At 38.6% G+C, this 26746-nt stretch overlaps 1 protein-coding gene across 2 annotated transcripts; it reads right to left on the bottom strand.

The window, feature by feature from the left end:
- Window positions 1-4629: 4629 nt before the first annotated feature.
- Window positions 4630-25669, bottom strand: LOC113026005 (cholesterol 7-desaturase). Of its 2 annotated transcripts, XM_026174355.1 has the most exons (7): window positions 25032-25665; window positions 17941-18129; window positions 14629-14807; window positions 12236-12361; window positions 11999-12118; window positions 11044-11220; window positions 4630-9116 (listed from the first exon to the last, which is right to left on the bottom strand). In XM_026174355.1, the coding sequence occupies exons 1-7, from the start codon at window positions 25435-25437 to the stop codon at window positions 8955-8957; spliced, it is 1359 nt and encodes a 452-aa protein (XP_026030140.1). In that variant the 5' UTR covers window positions 25438-25665; the 3' UTR covers window positions 4630-8954. The 2 variants fall into 2 exon arrangements, with proteins under 2 accessions (XP_026030140.1, XP_026030141.1); XM_026174356.1 differs by lacking the exons at window positions 4630-9116; window positions 11044-11220 and adding an exon at window positions 11233-11587 and having other exon boundaries at window positions 25032-25669.
- Between the last annotated feature and the right edge of the window lie 1077 nt (window positions 25670-26746).

The following is a 26746-nucleotide window of genomic DNA, read 5'->3' as shown; positions in this document are numbered from 1 at the left end:
CTCTAATATTGTTTGTTGGTTTTTAAAATAAGTTTAAAGGGCGGTATGTATCAAGGTCCATATAAATACCATGACCCAAGGATTCACAGTAGCCTTTTTAATGACATGATTAGTGTTACAATCTTTACCTGTTAGTGGTTTTATTGTTGTGGATGATAGGTGTATGTACACCCACATAAGTCTTTACACTGCTGTACACACAAAGCAGTACTCTGAACGAATTTGAAACATGTTTCTTCATCACACTATTCCCAGTTGCTATTCAGTTCACACAACTTTCATAACAACATTAATCTTTAAAGAACAGGAGCTCAATGTATATATGTTTTATAAAATATAGGATGTTTTTCAAATTAAAATCCTTTGGGTTTCCCAAAATCCAAAAATCTTTAGTTATTACTGAACAGTGACACATTTTTAACAAAAATAGTGGCAAAAAAAAATAATAACCACAAAAAAATGACTGGAGGCAGAGGAAGGAAACATCCCCATAGGTAACAAATCAATACCGTAGCTCCAAAGGGAGAAATCTTTTTGTAGTCATAAACCTTTCAAGAAAAGAGAATTACTATGAATTATTGACAGACTAGTGTGTTAGAGTCCAGGATTTTTGGTACATAGTGTCCCTCTGGAGCTCAGCCTGGACAGATCCATTTTCAGACATCGTTTTCCAAATTGAGGCGAGTAAACAAAAAGCCTGACCGCATACTGCTTTCAGTGTGTCTGCCACATATTTAAGAGCAAATGATCAAAGCACTGACAATTGAAAGAAACAATAACGTTGAACAAAACATCTAATGATTATTCTTCCAGTCTTGGTGTTGCTGCCACAGCCAGTTACTGTTAATCTCACCACTTATTGTACGGCCCTGATGGCATGAAGGCCTCTTATTAGATGAACCCTCCTGTGTCTCTTTTCCAGCCCACTCATCCACAATGCTAACACATCAATAAAGCCGGACAAGTCTGCTCTGCAGCAATTATATAACAAGTTGTTTTGTGTGTTGCTGGAGCAGCTCAACACAGTTTCATAAAGACTCCCCAGCTCAGCGAGGCCATTGCAAGAAGTGCATGTAGCCGAGCACACAAAGAGCATCACAGGCGTTTAAACATAGTATGAAGCTTTCCTCACATATGTGAAAATCCACGTGGAAGTGTACGCACATGTACACACTCCCCGAGTTCACACTTTAAGCCACCCACCCACACAGATGTAACACAGACCCATACAACACCAACACTGTCCTCTGCACTGTGAGGAAAGGATATTTTGTGCGTATATGGGTGTGTGTATGTGTCTGTTTTAAAGCCAGAATGAAACAAAAATGCTTATCATTAAAATCACACGAATACACGAAAGGAGTTACAGGAGGACAACTACTGCTAAATAAATAAATAAATATTTAATTAGATGCAACAAATATAACAGTAAAATAAATTAGGCATCAATTAAAATAAAATGTGACATATGTTGATATCCCTTATTCATTTTTATTTTTCATTAAATGTTCTACTTATTTACCTTCCCACTTCATTTTCATTTATGTATGAGAGTAAAATACAAAGTGAATATGCAAAGTAAAATACTCTGCAAAGGTCTTGAGTCACCTCTTATTTCTGTATATTTTGCAAGTAAAATGGGAAATAGGTGCAGCAGCTTATTGAAACGTGCAAATGTACATGGAAATACAGTTTACAAGGGAAAGACACAGGTTGTACAATTCTAACAAGTTCGAAAATACATTGAAGGACATTCAAAGCTCTTCTCTGGGTATTGGCTGCCTTGTCAGGACACTGCTTCAAAAATGTCGAGCTCCAGCCACTGGGGAGGCCAATCCATGACCAATTCAGTGATCCGAGTTTGGGATCATTGTCATGTTGAAAAATGAAGCTGTTGCCAATCTGACACTTTCTAGATGGTATTTCATGGTGTTGCATTCATATAGTAACTGCATCAATTTGACAAGGTCACCAGCACCGCAGGCTGAACTGCTGCCCCAAAGTGTGACATAGCCTCTTCTATTTTTTATTTTTTACAGATTGCTGCAGATAAAACTATCAGAATAAGCGACATACAGAGAAATAGAGGAAGGAACTGAGGGAAATAAAATTTAATTTAGGGAGCTGAAGCTAAATAAAAGTCAAGAAATTGAAAACTAACACTAGGACAGTAAACAGTCTAAACAAGAATCTACAACTCCATTTAATCAGAACCCTCATTGTACTAGAATAAGAATGAAAACATGAGCCAAAATGCAAGACTACAAAACAAAATCTGGAAAACCATGACATGAAAGGAGAAATGAAAGACTTAACAGCATCACAAGAACTCAACATTTCTACAAAGATAGCAAAATCTGAACCCACAATTCAACCAAGCAAATAGGCTATATGAATCAACACTTAAAATAACAGAAAACCCAGTCAAAATCTCAAACTCAATAATACAACAAAGAACTAAAAATGACACCAAATCCAGGACCATCTTCAGCCACTTACAGCCGCGCTTATGAGAATAAAACCTTTCTTGCTATAGTGTCATCTATACTCGCGTTATATCTTCAAAGTGCTTTTAAATGACAAATCTCTCATTTATGAAACCCATAAAGAGGAAATGAAGCGGAAGACAGAAACCGATGTCGCACTTGAACTCCTACATGCTTTAGCGCATGACTCCGTGTGGCAGTGTTTCACGAGAGCATTTTTCAGAACACATTTGCTCTGACGTGAACATGTCGAAGCTGAATGCTGCGAAGAACCATAAATGAGAAGTGATGGAGCAGCATTTTGCAGAACACAATTGTCTGTAGAAGTTGGACGCTTTTAATATGGCGCCCACATTATCTGATTGAAGCGAGACGTGAAATAGGTCCTGCTCTGATGTTTCTTTGATATAAACAGAGCCAGTGAGGCCTTTGAAATGGGTCGCCTAAATGAGTCATCTGCAGATGGATGCTTGCCTATCTGATGCGTTTCTCATGTAGTGTGAAGTCCTTGCATAAATTATAGATGTGTGAGCCCACTCGGTGCTCGCTCGCTTGTCCTGATGCCGAGCTGAAGCATTGATGCTGCAGAGAACACAGAGACTCTTACGAATTTTAGATTCCAGCTCTGCTCCTAACATGCTGCAAAGCCCTGTGTGAGGGCTCAGAGTTGGATCGATATGGATCAATGTTTTTGTTACACATTAGAGAGGCCTGCTTGCTCCAAATTTGTGATTCTAAAACGGAGACAGTCCACCAAGTCAGGAGAGAATCGGGATAAGGAAAACAAGCATTCATGTTATTACAGACTCAAGAGAAGAAAGAGATATGCTATTTCATGTAAATTATAAGGAAAAACACATCAATCAAGGGAAAACTTTATTACATGATAATACATTTTGAAGCAGGTGACACTATCTGTCAAGCTATCCATTGTGGTAAAGCCCTTATGATTAAAAGGAGTAGCCGAAAGTAGCTTTTTATAACATTTGACATCATTTGAGAACTGTATTTTGGCTGACACCCAAAGAGGATAGCAATTTGTAATCATGGCCAAATCTTATTGATGTGCCACCCACCTAAAAATTACTGCATAACAAGTATCTTCCCACATGACAAGGACTCCTTTCAACCTCCTGCAGCCCAGCCAAATACTGCATGCACAAATCTGAAATAGCCAGTGCTTACTGGTTTGTGAGTCCTGTTTTGAAACCTTGAGCTGAGCATTTAAGCTCTTATAATTTAGTTTTTTTCTGTTTTGTAAGAGGGGAATCTGACTGAAAAACAGCACAATTACATGCTTGATCACATTGTAGCTCCAAAACATAACCTACATTTAATTTACTTTATACGGTACCATAATTTTGAAAATGAAATTCGTGCTGTATTAATTAAGACTTGAAGCTAGAAACTGAATTCATAACCTAAAATGATCATTTTTCAATAAAATCACACATTTATTCAGCAGAAGGGACAATTTTCCATAAACATCTATAAACTGCTTTCCTTTTTGCAACCAAAGGAATCACTTTGCCATTGCCTTTATGATTTAGAGGGAACATCAAGCTTTTATACACAGTTTATGAGCCAATCACACTGTAAAAACGTCTTTAAAATGTCGAGCAACATTTTGAGGAATATGACAGAGTGGTGACAAAGATCCTAAAGCACTGGTCCTGCTTCTGGGGCAGAACATGTTTTTCTTCAACTGGTCCCATGTGGGAACTCACAGGACTCAAAAATTGTCCAGCTTCTACACATTTCATTACATCAGTGCCCATGAATATGAGGCAGACAAAGTGCTTAAAGTGTACAGAATAAAGCACTTTATGAATCTATGATCGAATGAGGCTTGTAGTCTAGATTACTTTGAGTGGTGACCGTAGAAAAGCTCCATTTAACTGCCAGTCCAGTCCATTACAGCACACCCCCAGATGCCCTCTGTCCATGTTTCAGTGGGTCAAAGCCATTTCAGGAGGCAGCCTGACATTTTCCACTGTTTGAAATGTTATGAAAAAATACCAGGTAATGGAAACTGTGAAAGTCAGGACACGATAGGGAAGATAAAAAAAATGTTAGGATAAAAGTACAAAGTTTAAAAAAAAACAAAGTTGGGTGGACAAACTTTTGCACATCACAACTGATGTTTGAAACACCGACTTCTGCAAGGTTTTATTTTGTTTTTTAACAGTTCACTTGAAAAATCAAGATAATACACACATTTTCCACAGATACATAGAAACAAATCTTTGAGTGCAAGTACATCTACTACAAAGCATAATAATAAAAAGAAAAGAAAAACAGGCTTAAATTGTAGGGACAGGTTTCCTTCATGTGCAGTTGGAAAGGAGATCAAGCTGGGTTTTTTGTTGCTAATAATATGCAGCAGTAACAGCACAGAACATCCTAGATGTTGTAATGAGAAATAGGTCAATATGAGACCCAGAAAGATAAGATAGGAGTTTTGATTCAAAGTCAAACCTCTGTTATCTGTAGCACCAAATCCTGCAAAGCTGTGTCACTCTTCAAAGAAAACAAGAGTCAGGAGGTTGACAAGCTGACAGCAGATTGGATGCTTTCAGTTTTAGAGATATTTTAAATGTGGCGTAAGATGAACTATTACAGTGGTAAAACGTAATTCTTCATGCAGACCTCCAGTTGACATTATTTAGGAGTCAAGTGAACTTGTGCCATCTATAAATTGGAAATCTATTTAGAATAAAGAGCTGTGCACCATGAATTTGAAGACAATAAGTGAGGTTTATCAATCAACAGGAACAGGTGACATCTGAAATCTGGAGAAGAAAAGATAAATGTCCATGCTCCCTCGTTAATGTGGGAAAAGCCAGAGGAATATATTTCAAATGTCAATCAAAGCGCATGAGAAATATCTCACTGCCAGGTCACACTTAGAACTCATTCATCTAAAATATGGACAGCATTTTAAGTGGGAGGACCATGTACAGAAAACAGCCCAGCATTACCAGTAGGAGGAGCAGGAAGCACAGGAAGTACCTGGCTCTCAGTACTTCAACCAGACAGGAATGGTTACAGCAGTATCCGCATATATTTCTGCATGTGTCAGCCTCCAGCTGCCTCTCCAGAGTGAAACAACATAACAGTGGTGCTGGCGCAGGCTGAAGTTCAGGACCTGAACTGATGCTGAGGGCCGGTCCGGGTTCATATGTGCCGTGACTGTAAGACTCCTCCTGAAGTCTCCAAATCTCCCACTCAGGGAAAGGGGTGGTCTGTCGACAGAAGGGGCACTGAAGCCGGCTGGTGTCCTTGGCCCGGCTCATGATGGCATCTGTACAGCGGTGACATATTTTGTGGTTGCAGTTGAGTAAGGTGACACTGTGATCGCCGCGCGAGTCGAACAGCTCGCTGCAGATGGGGCACTCGTGCCGACTGCTGTCACTGCACAAACTCCTGACACTTTCACTGCAGCCTGGCTGATCCCTGCCAGCCAATTCCAGCTCTTGTGGAACAGATGTCTTTTGGTCAGTCCCATCTGTCGCTGTTTGTGCGCCTGCTTTGTGATTCTTGTCACTGCTGTCCTGATGTTTGTACCCAAGCAGAGGCTTTATCACTGAGTCGCTTACATCTTCTGTTTTTTCTCCGTTGGATTTGTATACTTCTCTGAAATAAGCTTCCTCTGTAGATGACTGTTGATCTTCTTCCAGTGTAATAACACCTTCCTCCTCAGTGTCAAACACTTTTGCTTCAGCCATCCTTCATTAATAAGATTTTAATACAGGCAACACAGCTCTAGCACAAAGTCGACTATGGCAAGTCTACTTTCTTCCTGCACTAAGCGGGCCAAGTACTGATGTAATGCTTTAGTATAAGGAGAGCAACACAGTTTTCCCACCTCTAACTGAGATAAGAAAAGTACATTCGCAGATAAGGAGTGCTAAGAAATAATGTGCACCTCAGAGAAGTGCCACTGGCCAAGAAGAACAGTGAACATTTCAGCATTATGCTCAATTTAACATACTAACATATTCACTGCAACTGAAAGCTTTTGCCGGTTCACAAATGCATGAGTAAGCACATTAGAGCATAAGGGACAGATTTATTCTTCATATTTATACAAACATCACATCTGCAGATTAGACAGGCACAAAGCACATGTTAAAACTGAGAAGGTAGGAAGCAGTTTATCTGATATTTTAACAACTATTGTGCTTTAACATTGCTGCTTGTTTGCTTTGAAATGTGTCTTCTCTCATCTAATGCAATCCAACAGAAATTAAAAGTGCAGAAAGCCACATCGGCAAATGCAATAAGACATTATTATAACCTTTATACAGTTAAACACCATAGTGTGTAGTAAAGACTCCTCACAGTACTGCAGTCATCAGTGATTACATTGGGAACATATGCCCAGATTAATTAAACACCCAAGTGTAATATTCTATATAATATAATAATAATAATATAATATAAGTATAAATATTAGCATTCTATGTATTAGAGCTATCTGCTTTCACAATCTTAAAAAATATCCTAAATTTAATTGAGCATCAGTGTCTTATCACATTAAAACAAATGTGCAGCAGCAAGCATTTGTGACAGTGCATTATAAATTGCAATTATCAAATCACACCGATATGATCACTTCATCATTTGCAATGCATTATATATATGAACAATTATTTTCTTAAAAAAAAACAATGAATATTTCAATGCCTGCTATAATCATGATTTGCATATCAACAAAGAATCACATGAGCACATGTAGGTGGAAAAGGTCAGAGCTGCTTGCAGAGCTCCATTTCACCTCCGTGTGTTTGTCTAACAGCTGTTTGTTGTCCTCTTCTCTCTCACTGAAAAAAATGACTGCATGCTAACTGTCCAGGAATAAACAACAAGCAGCAGTTCTGGCACGAGCATTTAGTAGGTGTAAGGTTTTCTCAGATGTTTATGGGAACCAAGTCATCATATGAATGACATAATATTTCACAAAACTGGAGTCATAAAGAATCATTTGTAGCCATACAACCAACAAGCAGATGATGACATGGGTCCTACTAAGCAGGACAAGCAGTACCTTGGAAAACTGTGCAAATATGTAGCCAGAGCAAGTAGTGTTGTTTTGAAGGGAAATAGCACACAGACCAAAAACTGATTTGTTTTCAAGCAGCAGCTTCCAAGACAAAGAAATGTAGAACAAAATGTAAAAACCTGCAATTCTGAGCTCCAAAAATAAATAGATTCCCATAGACATTGAAGCTAAAATGCCTGGATTTATGACACATACTTTTGGCCTGTTGCTAAATTTTATTTTGGTCTCTATCAAATATTCATCTTAATCACAACTGTATGGAGGGTGCAAATATTTTTGTTCTGAGGCTTAATGTTATGCGAACACAGGTGACCATAACTGCTAGATGTCTACCTGGCTTCACCTTAGCTAATTCGAGTCATCTCATCGAACCTCTGATAGTTCAGTTTAATGCTAATGCTAGCAAGGTTGGTTAGCAAGTTGCTTCTATGGACAACACAGGTGTAATGCACACACCTTAAAGTGCTACAAAATAAAGGCAGAAACCTTTTTTTTTTTTTTTAAATCAGGCTGTAAACAAGGTTTCAACACAGGAGTCTGTAGGGATTGAATTATGTTTGGAGCCAGCCTCAAGTGGCCACTAGAGGTATTGCAGTTGTTGACACATTGCATTGCCTTCGTCTCCAACTTCAGAGGCTTCCTCTTGGTTGAAAAATAAAATAAAATAAAATAAGACTTAAAAATTGTTACATGGTCCTTTTAAGTTGTCGTGTCACACCACTGAAACAAAGAGACTGTTGTCAGCTGGCTGCTGAGTAACCTGAGAAATCATTTAAAAAACAAACACGCCTGCTCTTACACCTGCAGGTCAAACACAGCCAAGGTTGAGTACACATTAAAGATGTAAATTTACAGTGTGAGGCATAAGAGCATAACAGGGGAGAAGAAGTAATAACTGCATTCTGAGGCAGAAGAAGGAAGCCTTTCCTATGATCTCAAACTACAGGCAGACTAAAAAACAACAAAACAGAGAAAGTCCCTTAGTCAAGAGCAAATATTGGGATATCTATGTATATGTTTCACAGTTTATGTTATAGATAGTTGGCCTGATGCAGAGTAAAACAGTTTTGACAATCAAACAGTCAATAGGGGATTTCTGGTGTCAGGGTATTGGTTGTTTAGATGTTTGTGAAATCTCAGTGGCACTTCAGGCATTTTATAAGGCTGGAAAGTAAAATTACACACATCAAAAATACCCCAAAAAGAGGTCTTTAACAAGACAAGGTTTGAGTCCTTTACAAAAAAATGCATATCTAAATTGCTTAAACTTGCCAGGCTTCTTGGCTCCCCTTTTCATCAGCAACAAATACAAATGATTGGTGAACGCCTTCGTCCAAAGCGTCAGATTAATGTACTCTGACCTGATAATCTCTGCTTAAATCTCCTCTTGTGGTTCGGGGAGGTCAAAAGTCCAACTTGTCACGCTGGTACTGCAGCCGTGGGCTGTTCTCACTGTAGAACTGACTGAACCAGCGCCTGTGTTTTTGGATGGCTGAATCTTCCTTTACAAGAAGAGGCTTGGAGACATACTTCTTATTGTTCCAGATCATCACATCACGCTCAAACTGAAGACAAAACAAAAACAAGAGAGAGTCACGGGACAGCACTAAATATCAAACATAATTATAAGATTTTTATACAGTAAAAGTTTTAAGCCTACTTCAAACATTTTTATTTTTAACAATATCCAACTTGTCCTTGATGATAATGAAGCAGCCCAGCTGAATACAATTTGTAAAGGAACAGATTTTCACTGAAGTATAACAAGAATTAAATAATGAAAACTATACTGGTGTCTTTTTGCATTAAATTACAATACTTTATCAGCAGGGGTTTCTTTGTGAAGTGCTGCTCATTAAATGTCACTCCATAGTAACTCCGTCAGCTGCTGACATTTCAGTGAGAACGCCCTTCCACTGCTGTCAATACCAAGTGGAGAAAAAAAAATTTAATCTAAAAACATAAGCTTGGAACATGAAACTGTGCAATCATCTTCCTTTATCTTGTGTTTGTTTTTAATTAAACTATGTATCTAGCTAATCAAAGTATTTTGTCTGAATATTTTTAGAAAATCTTAATGGAGGACAAGTCTAGACATTTTAAGAACCAGACAACTTTTCCCAAAGTATTTTGAGCCTACTATTATTTCTTGTTAAAGTGCAACTATGTGTCTTTATCACCAAGCTAATTATCAGGTTTAATGAGGATTATTCACACCTTATCCGTGACTGTGGTGTTACTTCTCGTGATAATGTGGAGGCTGAATTTAATCAAAGGCAGAGTGGGAGGTTAATGTGCACAGTGATCTCTCCAAGTTAGAGCAGCACTGGGGTATATCTCACTAATAAATAGCAATAAATTGCAGTTTTGATATATGAAATGAAAGATAAACAACAAAAGTTTAAATGTGATGGAACAAACCAGTGAATAATAGCCCACCCATTGACTAAAAGATGGGGGGGAAACCCTTGTTTGAACAAACTATGGGTGTTAGATGAGAGTAAGTGGGGCATGCAAGGCAAGCAGTGCTTGCCAAGTGAAATCTAGAAAATGGACAATAAAAGTGAACTAAAAGGAAAGCGATCTCTCACCTTACAATTTAGTATTTGGTCCTATAAAGAATCGTTCCTTGTTTGCATCCATCCTGTAAGTTACTGCCATCTTTTGGCCAAAAGTACCTACTGTCTCTGGAAGCTCAACTTAAATATAGTTTCTGTCATTTTCACAGGGGGATTTGTAACCCAGTATCAAAGACTGCAGCTGGGGAAGCTGAGATAGGAGCTGCATTTCACTGATGTGAGATCAGTTATTAGTTCTTATACATTATTATACACATGTCCACACACATGTGAAAACAAGAGGGAACATTTGCTACTAAGCAATCAAAGTGCAGGTAAGTTGTCTCTTATCACTTTGGCTAACATGTGTGACGTAGAGGAAAGTTGAATATATTAAGGCTCAGTGCAGCAAGATATAGAAGATAATAAAAGTCATCCAGGACAAAATCATTAAAAATCCTATATGTTTTAATCAGCTCCAATCTGTCATGTTAGTGGAACAGTGTTGGATCTGTTTTGTTTTGTGTCTATTTTGGGGGAGGGGATCATCTTCTTTGCTTGCCTTTCAGCAAAAGCCATTATATGATACTGCCTTAAACTTAGTGAGTTAGAGCAGTTCATCTACTATTTGTAAGGTTGGTGGTTGAATCCCTGGTTGCTCCAGTCTGCCTGCCAAAGTAAAATGCTAAAACCTATGTTATTCCTGATGTGTTCATTGGAGTATGAATGTAAGATAGAAAGAACTTTGACATAGAAACAAGTGCTTGTGTTAAAGGGCAAATGAGCCTCAATGAGTTCTCAAGTACAACAGAAAAGTGCCATATAAGAGCCAATCCATTTATCAGATAGATAGATAAGGGTCAAATGATGGCAGCATAAATTATATGTAAACAAGCCTGTGTTATAGTTATCATAAAAGATAATGGTACTGCACCTGAATGCACTCCACTTTGAGGATGAACTTGGGCACCACAGGTGGGATATTAGACTGATAGAAAATGGTGTGAGTGACACACTGCAACAGAGGCTCCACAGGAGTCACACAATGCATGATTACACCCCGGCCCAAGAAAGTTTGGTCAAACAGCAGAAATACTATTCCTGGGCCAACCTGAAAGATAAACATGTAATATTAGCACAATTTAAAGTTTTCAACTTTTCCTGATAAGCATATCTATACACTTAGGGTTCATTCATTTAGTCAGATTCACTAGCAGTTACTGTAGTAAAAATGTATTTTGCATCATTTAACATCAAGCCTTATTTCCAGATAATTAAATGCCAAAAAAGCATCAGTCTGTTCATGAGAAATTAATGCTTGAAAAACACATTTACATGCATGGTTAAGCTCAATAATGCCTGCCTCTCATATTATATTGCTGCCGATCTCCCACTGCTGGCCACAGTAAACATATCCTGCTTCCAACATTTGTGTTGCGTGTAAATGATCCAGCTCCCTCTGCAGCCTTGTGGTTAACCTAGGGAAATTAGTGGTTTCAGGCTACACTTGCATATCATTTTTTTACTCACGCAGCAAGGCAAAAAGTCACACTGTGCTGTGTTTTTTGCTTAAGCAAAAACGACCATTTTTCTCAGGCTGATCAGGCCAGTGATGTTCGACATTAGAGATTACAGGAAGCTTTGTCAAACCCGGTTTTGTTACAATGCCGACAGCAAACTGTACTGTTACTGCACTGTGAAACATAATGTTTATTGTTGAAATGTACTTCTCATCCAATTTAAAAGGACGCTTACAGATCTAGCATGATTTATTTTGGTTATATCTAGTTTGAATAAAATTTATAGACAAGACCAGTGATTTGTGCCAGTTTAATGTACAATCAATCATAGGGAATTGTTTAAAAAATGGCATTCCTGGTGTACTGTACCTGTCTCGCCACAACAGAAACATCCAGAAGAGGCCAGTGGCATCCAAACACTCTAAGTGCATGTTTCACAAACATCTGAGAACAATGCTTGTTAGGCTCTGACTCTGGTTTCCAGTCAACCTTCAAGACACACAGTGAAAAACAGTGTCAAAATCAAAAGTTGCAGGTATAACAGCGAACATATTCACCTTAGTGGATAACGGGAACATCAAATTTAGTTTAGTGTTTCCAGTTTACCTTCCAGTCATGTTGCACAAATTCCCAGATTTTGCTATTGGTGTAACGTAGATCTGCTCCACTGAGCATGCTTGGAGTGTGAAGGTGCGACAAGTGAGCTATGTCCGCTGCATTTTCTGGAATCTCCTACACAGAAGAGAAGACAACTAGTTATTAGCAAAAAAAATAAAATGCTAGCATGTGGTATATTGTTTCTGTCTGTTGATTTCTAAGATACATGTAAAGTCCCTTAAATATATTCAAAGATTGCAAGAAAGAACATGTATTGACTATACTGCATGAAATGCATAAATGCCTTGCTGTCATGTTTTGGCTGTGTGCAGGCAAGAGAAGGACCCAAATGCAAAACTCACTGAGACAAAAATGAACTCAAAACACTGCTTTATTGCAGGCTTGGAAAGGAAACAAAGAACAAATAGAAATTGAGAAAACTACAACTAAATCATACATGAAAACACAGGGCGACTAACACAGCTATGATGGAGTACGTAACACTGACAAAACACAGGGCTTAAATAATGAGCCACAGGAGGAGAGCACAGCTGGGAGTAATTACGCAGGATGAGACAAGGGAAGCAAAACTAGAAACATTAACATAGGACAGACTGTAAAAGTAAAAAAGGAAACACACTGACTGAACTCAAAACATGTAAACTTAGCCGACTGTGGAGACAGAACAACGGCTGTGTCCCAATTCAGGGTCTGCACGCTTGAAGTACGCATTTTAAGTGTGATTACGTCACCGCCACGCAATGACGGCTGTCCCAATTCGAAGTGTACTTCAAATGCATACTTCAAATGCGCCGTCGATTTCCCCAAATATCAAGTGTGGTCCGGTGCACGCTTCGTGGTCCCATATATCCCACAATTCATAGCGCGGCGGTGGGTGTGGATAATTTTGCCGCAAAATACGGCAGAAGGGAGCGGCCTAAGAGTGAACTGTCAATAGTAAGTACTCAATATGACGTCACTTATTTATGTGCGAATGTTTAATAACGAAGAACATTAAAACATTGCTGTTGCCCACATGTCGGCAAAGTTATGTGACATTAGTGATGTTTGTACTTTCAGCCTCTACATATGTATATATATATATATATATATATATATATATATATATATATATATATATATATATATATATATATATGTATATATATCATAATAATGTGACAATACTATAATATTGGTCATATTATATTTACATTACCACAGTGAGATGACTTTAGTCTCATGAACAACAAGAGCTAATTGTTATTTACTAACTACTCTTGAACTGACTGTTCAGTACAGAAATGAAGCCCAACAATCATGTTTTACAGTCCCGTGGTCTCAGCCTCAGATACTCAACTAATCAAAGTTATGTCATGACAAAAATGAATCACCAACAAAACATTTTTTCTCCTTCATTTATGTCATACTATCTTGCGTTTCTTGCGGTTAGTATCATGGTTGCTAGGCAACCTGAACAGCGCAACGAAGGCCAGACCGTCCCATTTCACAAGCCTCTCACTTCCGCACTACTCGTACTTATAGTACGCACTGTACGTAGTACGCGTAGTGCGCGTACTTCAAGCGTGCAGACCCTGAATTGGGACACAGCCATAGAGACGTGAAACATGGGACAGAAAGGCACAGTAGACATAATGACGCCACAGGGAAAGAGTAAAACAAAACACAGAAGCACAGGACCTCTTTCAAAATAAAATAGGAAACAATGAAACACTGACATGACTACATGAACTTAACAACATAAGAAACAGACGTGAAACACATAAAGGATAAGGGAGACTTAACACAAGGGTTGAAAACACAAGGGGAATATAATAAGCAAATGAACATAGAAAACCTAATGAGCTTAAACATACACTATAAACATCAAAATGAACTAAAACCCAAAACGCTGGGTCATAAGACCCAGGATCGTGACACCTTAGTATACTCTAGAGATATCTTAGTATTAGCACAAGTGTTGTTTTAGGGAGATGAAAAGCTTGTAGCTTTGCTTCTGATCAGAACCAATCTGAATAAATATCAACAATGCATGGTTCATTGCAGTGTGTGAGGAGTGACCATGAAAAGGAAACTGATGCTAAATTGAAGGTAACTGATGTACAGATGGATATAGAAACACTACCCTAAAGACAGTGTACACTACTGACATACAAATCATTAGAAGATAGATTAGTTTTTTGTCACAACATACATTTTATTTATAGAGTGACTTGGAATTCCTTATGGAAGCTTGCTTCTGCCACTGAAAAACATTATGTCATTATATTTTTAATATCTTTATATCTTTTTGTCACCTATCTCTAATAGGTGACAAACAGAGAAGATACAAGAGAAGATACAAGTTTCCATACATTTCCACTCAGATGTATGAACCATACCTGTATATGAGCATTAATAAAATGCTCAGTTCTCCCCCGATAGACCCACTCATCATTTGTGATCTCCGGCTGCTCAGGGACGATCCACTGAGGTCCTTCTCCATCACAGTGAAACCAAACCAAGATTTGCTCGTTGACCTCACAGCTGGGCCAGCTGCGCACGCTGGCAAAATCAGGCACTGATGGACAAATGAAACCCCAGACTAAATCACAACCCCTTTAACCCTCTACTGCATGACTTTTTAATTTTGGGGGAAAAAAATATTTCTCCCTATTTTGGGGGAGCTTTAGGATCCCTAATAATATATCAATCATAAAATTTGACACCCTGCCCCCCCCTAAACAGATATTAGTTTGTTGCTTCAAGGCAACACTGTGCAACAAAGGTAGTAAAATGCCAAGTTATTCTATAATAAGTTGTATTAGTACAACAAGGATGAACACATAAATAAACAATGTAAACATTTCACAAAACAATAAAACACCAAAATACATCCAACATTTGACCCTAACCCCATGCACGTGCGCGCGCGCACACACGTTGTGTTTCCATCACTTTTGGGGACGTTACATTAACTTACATTAATTTCCTGGACACTTATCCTGACTCTACCCATCACAAGTCCCTGCCTGAACCTTACCCTAACCCTGACTCAAGCCTTCACCCTAAAATTGAATGATTTACCTTGCAATTTGTCCCCATAAAGTAGGCGAGACCTCACAATATGAGTGTGTAAACAAATTTGTGTCCCCACAACAATAAGTAATACATGACCACACACACTGACACCCACACAGCAATATTGGTATGGCAGGGATCAGGCCCACACAATATGCTTACACAGGACCCGAGGGAAGCTCGGAAAGCTAAGCAGAAGTTATTTGGAGAGGAGTGGACTGCCGTTGGTTGAAAAGAGAGGTAAAAAAAAAAAACTTAAGTGGTGTGGAAACATTATGGCTTCGCGGAGTCAGACGTGGATCAAGTAGACACAGTGTGTAAACTTTGCTATGGTGTCGTAGCTGCACCACAGAGCAACACTGCAAAGTTCACATTTTTCATTTATTTCTTATATTGCAAACATTTGCGCTGTTATCAGTATTTGCACACTATTTTATATTATTTTTTAAAGTCATTATTCAATACATTGTTATTGTTAAACCTTTAACCCTTTAAGACCTACCATAGAACCAAGTTCGCCAGAGCTTATATTATATTTTTACATGCTGTGGAGCCATTTTTGGGAGCATTTCAAGTTGCTATACATCAATACAACCATTATAGCCCAACCTTTAATAATATGTCTGCATTAGGTGCATAGTAATTACATAAATTGCAAAAAAGTGCAATAAACTACAAAAAAATTGAAAATCGTTTTTGTTTTTTTAACATATATTTCTAGTTAGAGAAATTTAAGAGGCTTATCCCTCAAAACTGTAAATACAAAAAAGTTACACAAACTAGTTTCCCACCACAGGAAATTTATTTTGAGTGTCTTCATAGTTTTATTTTTGAAATACACCAATTTTTATATACTGCAGGAAAAACGAAAATAAATATTATAGTGCAAATTTGCAAAATAACAGCATATGCATCAAAATAAACTATTTCCAGCAGTGCAATATGAGTCCTAAGCATCCCAGAAACGACACAGAAAGTCATAAAGTCAAACATAACTTTTTAAAACACATAACAAGTAAAACACAAGCTCATAAGGTCCCGATCGTAAAAAACTACATTTCCGCAAAATGACGTCACTTCCGGTTTCGGGCAGGTCATGCGGTCATGTGATAGTTCGCGCTGATGGACGTAGGAAGTGTTACAAACAGCTGATGGATCGGCGAAGCGTGTTTCTGGAATATCATGTTTTTGTTGCTGCAAGTGATTTTTATGCAGTTTTTGCAAAGCTATATGTGGAAGGAAACCGTGACCTAGGACAAGCTGATGGCATAAGATGTAAGTACAACTCCTCCAGTTTCATATGCAAAAAAAATTATTGCGCTAGCTTACGTGGTTGCAGAGCTACCGGGATTTAAAAGTAGTTACGCAAAACAGAGCGTGCCCGCTCCGATCGGCTGTAAAGGGTTAAAGCCGGTCAGAGCAGCATGCTCATTTTGTGTAACTATTTTTAAATCCCTGTAGAACCTGAACGCTAAGCTAGCACAATAAATTTTTTTCCATATGAAACCAGAGGAGTTGTACGTACTTCTTATGCCATCAGCTTGTCCTCGGTCACGGTTTCCTTCCACATATAGCTTTGCAAAAATTGCATAAAAAGAGCTTGCAGGAACAAAAACATAATATTCCAGAAACACGCTTTGACGATCCGATCATGAACTTCCCACATTGAACAAGACGCCAACGCGAACTATCGCAAGTGACGTCGTTTTTGCGGAAAATGTAGTTTTTTACTTGTAGGCCTTAGAACTCGAATTGCACTGCTGGAAATAGTTTATTTTGATGCACATGCACATTCTTTGCAAATTTGCATCATAGGATTGTTTTTTTGTTTTTCCTGCAGTATATAAAAATTGCTGTATCTCCAAAAATAAAACTATGAAGACACTCAAAATAAATTTCCTGTTGTTGTAAACTATTTTTTGCAACTTTTTTGTATTTAAAGTTTTGAGGGATAAACCTCTTAAATTTCTCCAAGTAGAAATATATGTAAAAACAAAAACGATTTTCAATTTTTTTGTAGTTTATTGCACTTTTTTGCAATTAATGTAGTTACTATGGACTTAATGCATACACATTTTTAAAATATGGGCTATAACAGTTGTATTGATGTATAGCAACTTGAAATGCTCCCACAAATGGCACTACAGCATGTAAAAAAATAATATAAGCTCTGGCGGACGAAATAAATATCGTCAAATAATCGTGATCTCAATTTCAGTGAAAATAATCGTGATTATCATTTTTGCCATAATCGAGCAGCCCTACACCCATGTCAGTTAACATCTGACCAATAACATCCAATAACCAATAATCATAACCAATCCAATCCAATAACTAATAACTGACCAATAACATCTGACCCTGGTCTGTTTACTTCTAAGTTTATATAATATTTTAAGCCATTGGCTAAGCATATTCATGCACATCTGAAGATTAAACTGCCATCAGTTTCAGATTTGGACCTAATATTTATGAAGGCTTTAAATGTCTTCTCATTACAAATCGCAATGAAATGTTCAGTAACTTGCTTTCTTTATGTAGGTTTTCTAAAATAGTGATTTTTGTTTCTTAGCGAGCATATTATCCAAACATTCAAGGTTACTTAGAACTGTGACATAACAATATTATAATACCTTTTTCTGCATAGGGAATCTTCACACATACACCATTATCCCCCTGAAACTGCCATCCATGAAATGGACACTCGATGCAGTTCCCAAACACCCGTCCACCCACAGCAAGGTTGGCACCCAGGTGAGGGCAGTAGGCATCCACCACATAGGCCTTTCCATCGTGGCCCCGAAACACTGCCACCTGCTCACCTATGATTATAAGCAGAGAAAGGTTTTAATACTGGGTTTGTGAACTGTCACTAATGGGCCATAGTGGATAACAGTACTGTGCAAACTGTAGTTTTTGTACAGTTTTATCCAAACCAGACCAGTGTTTGCATATTTATTGTACAGTTCAAGAGAAAGGAAAAACAAACGTGCATTCTTTGCAGCATATTCCCTTTTCCCCGCTTCTTAGTATGTTCCTTAGTGCCCTACTTGGAGCAATATAGCTAATTATAGACAGCACTTATTAACGAAGAAACACACAAATTTTCCAAGAAACAACCCAACCCATACACAGAATTAGTAATTATTATGCCAGATTTTACATTTTATAATGCACAACTTTGTGTTTCTTAAATTATTCCATTAACAATTAATGCCACCCATAGAAGATTTGTATGATCTTTGAAATGATTCTGATGAGCTTTATTTTGTTTGTTGAAACAAAATCAAATGCAGTTGCATCAGAATTACTGCGGCACAAAATTTTAAATGGAACGGTGCACACCTATTATGGTCAAATGGCGTTCCTAGTGGAGGTCTTCTTGGAAAGTGCTTCCTGTGGTGCATGTCTAAATTGACACAAGATCAGAAGATCTCTTCCTACTGTCTTTGCTGGATTTTTAGCTGAGCTTTCGATCTGTCGTGCTCAGACAGCACTCAGGTTGGTGCAAGCTGAGCAACTGTAGTATAGAGTGACAGCTGAGCAAGCTCTACTAGTGATTAGTCAGGGTACTAAAAGAATCTGAGACACCAAATAATCCAGATGAAGGGTGACACAGCACTGCACTGCTGCCCCCAGACTGTTGGGAGAGCAGAATTTAACGACACTACAGAGAACTGCACGGTGGAAAAGACACACTCAGCAGAATTTAATATGTGAATGCATTACTGCAGAGAAAAGTTAGGAGGGAGACACAGCAGGATGCAGATCCTGAATGGGTGCCAATCTTTTTTTGGGTCAAAAGAATTTGGGGGAGTAAAATGTCAGGGGCTACAGGGAGAACTGAACCTAGAAGATATAGTGAGGAAGAAAGCGGAAAAGAGAAGTTAGAAAAATAAAATATATCCAGTGTGAATTATGGGTAGAGAAATGTGTATGTTATCTAGAGAAAAACAATCTGTATGCTTCTTATTATGTTTTCCAACATGCTGACACACCCTGGTGGGTTTCTGGCAACTTCTCAAATTGGCAACCACTGCTCTGCATCACACTTGCAGTGTGTAGGAGGTCTAATAACCTGCCACACTTGTACTCACAGTAAGATTCCCAACGTGTAGAAAAACCAATCAGTCAACATGCATCTACTTGAGAAAACTTTTAGCTACAAAACCTTTCAATTGCTTATCTTTTTTTAGCATATATACTTTCCAAATTCTCTTCAAAGCCTCTTTCACTCGTTACCTCCAGCTTTTTGATATCTTTATGTTTGCAAACCTTGCAACCTTGCAATTGCTTCTTTTTCTTATGTTATAGACATGAAAAAAAAAAGTGTTTTTGTTTTTTAAAGATGATTTAAATGTACCAGATAGTGTTGGTTGTTGTTGTTTGTTTTTCGAAATAAAGGCACCCAGTTAATCAAATGAAATGAAATATTTTCAAAATAAACCTCAAGGCAGCTTTAGGGAATCAGCATATCTGAAGCTATAGTTATATCATTCAAATATCAAAATATGGAGCTCCTTATGACATGTGAGCTTTCAATGTGTGTTTTCAAAACAAAATTTTTTCAAAATACTGTTTTTAAAAATATTGCCTTTTTTTACTATACTATACAGTTTAAAATGTTTTATTTTTATTTTCAACTGTCATGATTGTTTTCATGTATTTTCCAGTGAAACATAAAAGTTCATTCCCTTTTTTGAAGGAATGCCATTCAACTCAGTTATTTTCGTTTTGTTTTTGTGCAACAACTTTTTCAAATTTGTGCTTTACCTGGATTAATTCTAATGATCTTTTTAGCAATGCAATGCATTTAAGTTGGTTCAGCAAATTGACTTGGGATTTAAGTATTCTAGCAATACAAGCTAATGCGATGGAAATGCATCTTGTAGTTTGTAACGTGATTCTCTGTTATGGACAGGGTTAAAAAATAATTGCACAGTCACAACGTGTTTGATCATTTCTGATATTGGTGTTATGGTATCCCTTTTAGTTACTAGTCCCATAAACATATACAGAGTGCCAGTCATAGAAACTATGATGTCAGTTCACTTTTGGGTGCAGTTCAACTAGAGGCGACACTCTCTTCTGATAAAACATGTTTACAAAGGATAAATATAACAGATGTAAGGGGATTAGTTAAATCACAGCAGACAGCATTGGAATGTATAAAATGTCTGTGGTGGTTGATATCAGGTGGTGTTTCAAATTGGCGTGAAATGAAAATAGTAGCTGCTATAACGTGGCTTTGTTATGGTGCTGATTTTTTTTTTTTACTTTCTAGTTTCTAGAGGGAGAAATAAATCTGAATCTCATTTAAATATGAGATTCCAGCTTTATTCCTCCCTCTTTGTTTCCTAGCTTCATTGTTTTCTTGGCCTTAGTGTGTTTCCACGTTTAGGTTTCAAGTTGTTGTAGTTTTCAGTTTCCTTTGTACTCTGTGTTTTGCATTTGTTCAATCCTGCCATCAGCCTTTAATAAATAGCTTTCTTTTGTTCATCTCAGTCCGCCTGCCTTCACACTCACGCAGGCCTGGGACATACCTAGCCCTTGAGCACGGTGTATTTCTACAATGCCAAACCCTCATACAAATCTAAAAATGCAATGATCTAGTAAATGAGTCGTTCTATAAATACAGAACGAACAAACAAATGAAAAGGTCTCCACGAACATTAATGAAGATTGCATTAATAAACTACAGCTCCACCTTGATGTGAAGACCAGTAGATTGCTTTGCTAACTCTGATTGTAAGATCCAATAAAATGTATACTGACGTGAAAGGTTGTATTTGGTGAAGTCAGTTGGTGGAGACTTTTGTAGCACAACAGCCTAACTCAACTGTTGTTCGATGATGTTTGCTTTTCCTTTATGAAGGGTGTTGCAGACAGGGCAGGAACACAGGATTACAGTATGTTGCTAACTTGTGTAACTCACTTAACACTGGCAGTCCCAGGCTTCTACCTTTCTACCTTTAAAACCCGCCACCAGCCAAATGGCTGGTAGGCTTTTAGCTAAGCTTTAGCTTCAGGCAAGTGGAAGCTAAATTGGCTAGTCATTCATATGTAAATTGGGTTGTTACCTGGGAATTCTGGAGGGAGGGGAGTGGGGGTGTGTGGATGAGGGGGGGGGGGAGCTGCTAAAAGCGGTGAGCTTCCTTTTGTTTCATCTTGATGCATTCTCAATCATCCAGGGAAACAAATCTCCAAAAGTCACCAACTTGGAGTGTTTCAGTTTGCCATCTTAGGGAGAAATCAACACACATGGGTGTATGTCCTTTGTTGCTGAGATTTATTGATAAAAACAGTACAAAAAATCAACCATTTGTACACATTTTTACAAATAATTATAAAAAGTGAGTGAGTACATTTCAACATTTTCAGCAATCACTCACAATCCTGGCACTGCCATGGTATCTGTAGTCTGCATTTACCACATGTGTATCTGTTGCAGTGAACACATCGCACAGTGGCATGATTGTTCTTGCAATTGTGTTTGACCTGACACATGGCTCTTTTTCCAGGGCTCGGTGTGGAGGGTTGTGTCAAAGGCAACTGTTCTTTTCTTGCCTTCTTCGCAGCTACATGAGAGTGAGCTAACTCCCTTGCAAGCTCCACCAGGAAGTCCACCCGTCTTTCCTTCGTCCCGGAGCATGCTTGATACAGCACATGTGCATTCAGTGCTGCCATGTCAATCATGTTATAAAACACGGCAACTGGCCAGCGCCGTGTTCCTCTGCGGACAGTGTACTCCCGAACCATCTGGTCCATCTGGACCATCTGGGTTTTGTGCCTCGCCCCGCGCTGAAACACAAAAACGTGCTCCCCAGGATGGAAGCTGGCTCCAGCAGGTTTGTGAGGACCTCAGAGCTCAGCTTCAGGGCCTGCAGGGGGATGTCTGATCACAGCTACAGCTGCAGTTATTATATGATATAGCTGTTTACAACTAACATTTAAACTCTCCATTCCTTCAACCTCTGCTGCCACGCTGACGGCGTATGCGGCCAAACGGAAGAAGACAGTCTATATTCTTAGCAGCATGCACGGCGTGGTTCAGACTGATAACACTACCAAAAGGAAGCCAAACACTGTCACCCTTTACAACAAAACAAAGTGTGGCGTGGATGTGATGGACCAGATGGTTCGGGAGTACACTGTCCGCAGAGGAACACGGCGCTGGCCAGTTGCCGTGTTTTATAACATGATTGACATGGCAGCACTGAATGCACATGTGCTGTATCAAGCATGCTCCGGGACGAAGGAAAGACGGGTGGACTTCCTGGTGGAGCTTGCAAGGGAGTTAGCTCACTCTCATGTAGCTGCGAAGAAGGCAAGAAAAGAACAGTTGCCTTTGACACAACCCTCCACACCGAGCCCTGGAAAAAGAGCCATGTGTCAGGTCAAACACAATTGCAAGAACAATCATGCCACTGTGCGATGTGTTCACTGCAACAGATACACATGTGGTAAATGCAGACTACAGATACCATGGCAGTGCCAGGATTGTGAGTGATTGCTGAAAATGTTGAAATGTACTCACTCACTTTTTATAATTATTTGTAAAAATGTGTACAAATGGTTGATTTTTTGTACTGTTTTTATCAATAAATCTCAGCAACAAAGGACATACACCCATGTGTGTTGATTTCTCCCTAAGATGGCAAACTGAAACACTCCAAGTTGGTGACTTTTGGAGATTTGTTTCCCTGGATGATTGAGAATGCATCAAGATGAAACAAAAGGAAGCTCACCGCTTTTAGCAGCTCCCCCACCCCCTCATCCACACACCCCCACTCCCCTCCCTCCAGAATTCCCAGGTAACAACCCAATTTACATATGAATGACTAGCCAATTTAGCTTCCACTTGCCTGAAGCTAAAGCTTAGCTAAAAGCCTACCAGCCATTTGGCTGCTCTCCGGGTTTTAAAGGTAGAAAAGCCAAATGGCTGGGCTCTGGGCCTTCCTAGTGTTAAAGAGCAATTGATGAAAAGATGACTGTTATTTACAACTGTGAGCTGAATCCACAAGAGCAAGTCTCACTTTTTACCGGTGGATATCTTTTCCAGGTGTGAAATCCTCTCATACACTGTTTGTTTGTCATTTACTGAAAGCTATGTGACAGAAACCTAAAAAGCCCGACAGGCTCTTTGAAACCCTTTTGAACTCAAACTCAAAGAAACTCTCTGAAGAGATCAAACAGTCCCACCACATATCAACATGAGAAGCACAAATCTGTAAGTGAAACACAACAGCGGTTGAATCAATACACATAAACTTTAGGCCATCAGTGATGAGACCGTCTTGTTGTTGATCACAGAAAAACCTGATGCAGGAGATCAAAGGGGTCAGCTAGTGCTCACACATCAAACCTTATCATTAAAGACAGATCTTAATAATAAAATGTGATGTAATAATAAACAAGTGTTGGATTAGAAAAAGAATAAACACTAGATATTCAAATGAAGAGTTCTTGCAAGTTACCAGAATGATAAAAAACAATTATAAAACAAACCTAAGGCTCTAGAAAATGTGCATTCATTAAAGTTTTCTTCTCTAATTCTCTAATCAAGAAAATTATTAACGCATTAATTAATGAAGAAACTAGCTCTTATTTCAAAGCACTAATGTTGCCGTGAAGTAATTAACATCAGTAATGGCAACACTGTGTCTCCAAGGCGCCTTCAAACCAAACATGCAGGTGAAGCTTGAACCTTTGTGTAAAAGAAAAAATGTTACTAAGCACCATAATGCACAACCGTTTTCTTAACAAAGGCCTGGCCAACGTGTTGAAATGCTTTTACATTCCCTGAATTCCAAAAATATTGTAATGTGAGCTTGTTTCGTCTGTCTTGGCAACAGTCCTACCTGGATGAGATAGCAAACATCTGGGTTGCTGGAAAGGTGGCAAACAACTAAAAGGTCTGACAATAATGTTACTTGCTGTGCTTCAATAAGTATCACACTTATTCTTTTACACACCTGGAAATGAAAGTTTAAATAATTCTGTGTCGGGCACTTGTAACACTTACCTGACTGCTTGAAAAGAAATTCAGCTTATCCCTCATGATGGGGGCAAACTGAATTTGGTGCATTTATACTTTACCCCATACTGTACCCCACACTTTCACCATGCACCCAGAAAACAACCAGCAATTTGTTTACTCATTCAAAAATGCAGTTTTGACAAAAATAACTAACCATTAACAACTATCCATTATTAAAATTATGTCAGCCATAAATTATGTGGAAAAGCCCTGCAGATGGAATTTCTGATATTGTTGAAAGGCATGCATAGCCGAATAAACACCTGTAAAAATAAGCCTACATATAAGCCTACAAAGCTCAGTCTAATCACTCAATCAAACTTTGAGTTAAACTTTAACAGTCACGAAGGGTCATTACATCATTGTCCAATTTCCAAAGTCCAAAGTAAGCTGCTAGCACACATTTAATATCCCCCAAACTTTTATTGAACACATATATAGCCTAATTTTAAGTTTACAGCTTTAAATGACTCTTTAACTTGCTGCAACTCTGTTAATAAACACGTTGTCTAGTCAGCCTGCCCGTATACCAGCATCTGATTTATTTATTTTTTGCTAATTACAACTGCTGGTGCTTTTTGTTTCTTTTACTTAGCATTTGCACACCATATACTGTAACGTAACTGTGTTTCTTCTGTTATTCCCTGTTAAGAGCAGTGATCCAACCACCACTATGCATCGTACCTAGAATAGACACACTTTTGACCTCGCCCCTCTGCAGCATGTGTGAGTCCAGGACTCGGTACCAGCCGTTTGGGTAAACCGGTGGGAGCTCCCCGATTTTCCTCCTGCGCCTGGCGTCGTTGGCTGCCTGCGCTTTGGTGCGACCGTCCTCCTCGACGTATCCCACGTCTTCGGGCGACCTGAGCAGTTCCAGAGGACTGAAGAGCTGCCGGTACAGCCAGCCTATAGCGAAGAAAAGAACACCGACGGAGAAGCAAAAGAAGGCCCGGGCTGGGGCACCGCGTAAGCCCATTTCGCTCCATATCGGGTACCAGCTGCCCACAGAGCCCAGCGGATCTCCACCTTGTGTGATAAGCATTGCACCCACTCCCAGCCCGATGACGGCAGCTGCCTTCGCGTTGGACATGTCTGAGTCTCTAACTTGCAGACTGTCACGGTCACTTTATAACGAACACCGGGCACTTTGGACACAGACCAACATTTTTTTTAAGCCACACCCGGGCCGACTACAGTGTACATAAACGCAGAAGTGGGATGGCCATTTCATAGTGAAATCGACTTTCTCTCTTGAGGACTAATGTTTAACATTAAATCCTTCAATCCTTTTTTATGTTTGGCGTGTAGATGAGAAAATTACACACACACACACACACGAACACATATACATATATGTACATATATATGTATGTTTCATGACTACAAGACAAGAGACAAAGTATCTCCCCCTCTGTTATGTAAATTGATGTGTGCCAGTGTATGAGTGTATTATAATTAACATTAAATATGTTTTTATTAATAATAATTTATTTATACTTAAATGTTATATTGGCAGGATTCTACAATGTTATCTGAAACATGATTAGACTCGTGTGCTGTAAACGCCCTCTAGTGGCCTTTGTAATAAGAATCATGTCAAAAGTCAAGTTAACCCTCTGAGTGAGGCGTCACTGGTGATGAGACCCAACGCTACAAACAATCTTAACAGTAGTTAAGTTCTAGTTTGAAGAAAAGCTTTTTGAAAAAAGAATAAACTGAAATAGTTTATGATGCATGCAATTTAGAACAATTATTTTTCACGTTCTCTCATTGCCAAGACTTGGGGAAAATAATTTAAAGATGATCATCTATGATAAAGATTTTAGATTTAATCAAAATATCACTGATCTGATCCTATAGTTAAAACTAACTACAAGAAAACAAATTATATTATATGTGACAACTTAGATCTTGTTAGTATTGGTTGGTGGGCCTTTGTTCCTACTCAGTCCTCACAGATTCCCATCTAATATACGAAATGACATAGCATATTTGGGAGCCTTGACAATACAAATTTCCAGAGGTGGGACCAAGTCATTGTTTTGCAAGTCTCAAGTAAGTCTCAAGTCTTTATCCTCAAGTCACAAGTCAAGTCTCAAGTAAAGTCAAGCAAGTCAGAGTCAAGTCGTAAGTCAAGACAGACAACTTTCAAGTCAAGTCCCAAGTCCGAAACTTTGAATTTCAAGTCCTTTCAAGTCTTTTTTGTAAAAACAATGTTGCAGTTATATGTTAGGTGTAAATAATAGACCATGTGTTCTCTCTTTTTTTTAAAAATCTGTATTTATCTCATCACCTGATGAAACAAGTAACTTACAAAATATGCACAAACAAATTCTGAAATTGCACCTTGTACAGGTCAATTAAACTTTGCTGGAAGAACAGTCTTCCTCTAAATTACA

The sequence above is a fragment of the Astatotilapia calliptera genome, chromosome 7, assembly GCF_900246225.1.
Source record: "Astatotilapia calliptera chromosome 7, fAstCal1.2, whole genome shotgun sequence".
Lineage (NCBI taxonomy): Eukaryota > Metazoa > Chordata > Actinopteri > Cichliformes > Cichlidae > Astatotilapia > Astatotilapia calliptera.
The sequence above is the reverse complement of the archived record's forward strand: the minus strand, read 5'-3'. Positions and strand labels throughout refer to the sequence as shown.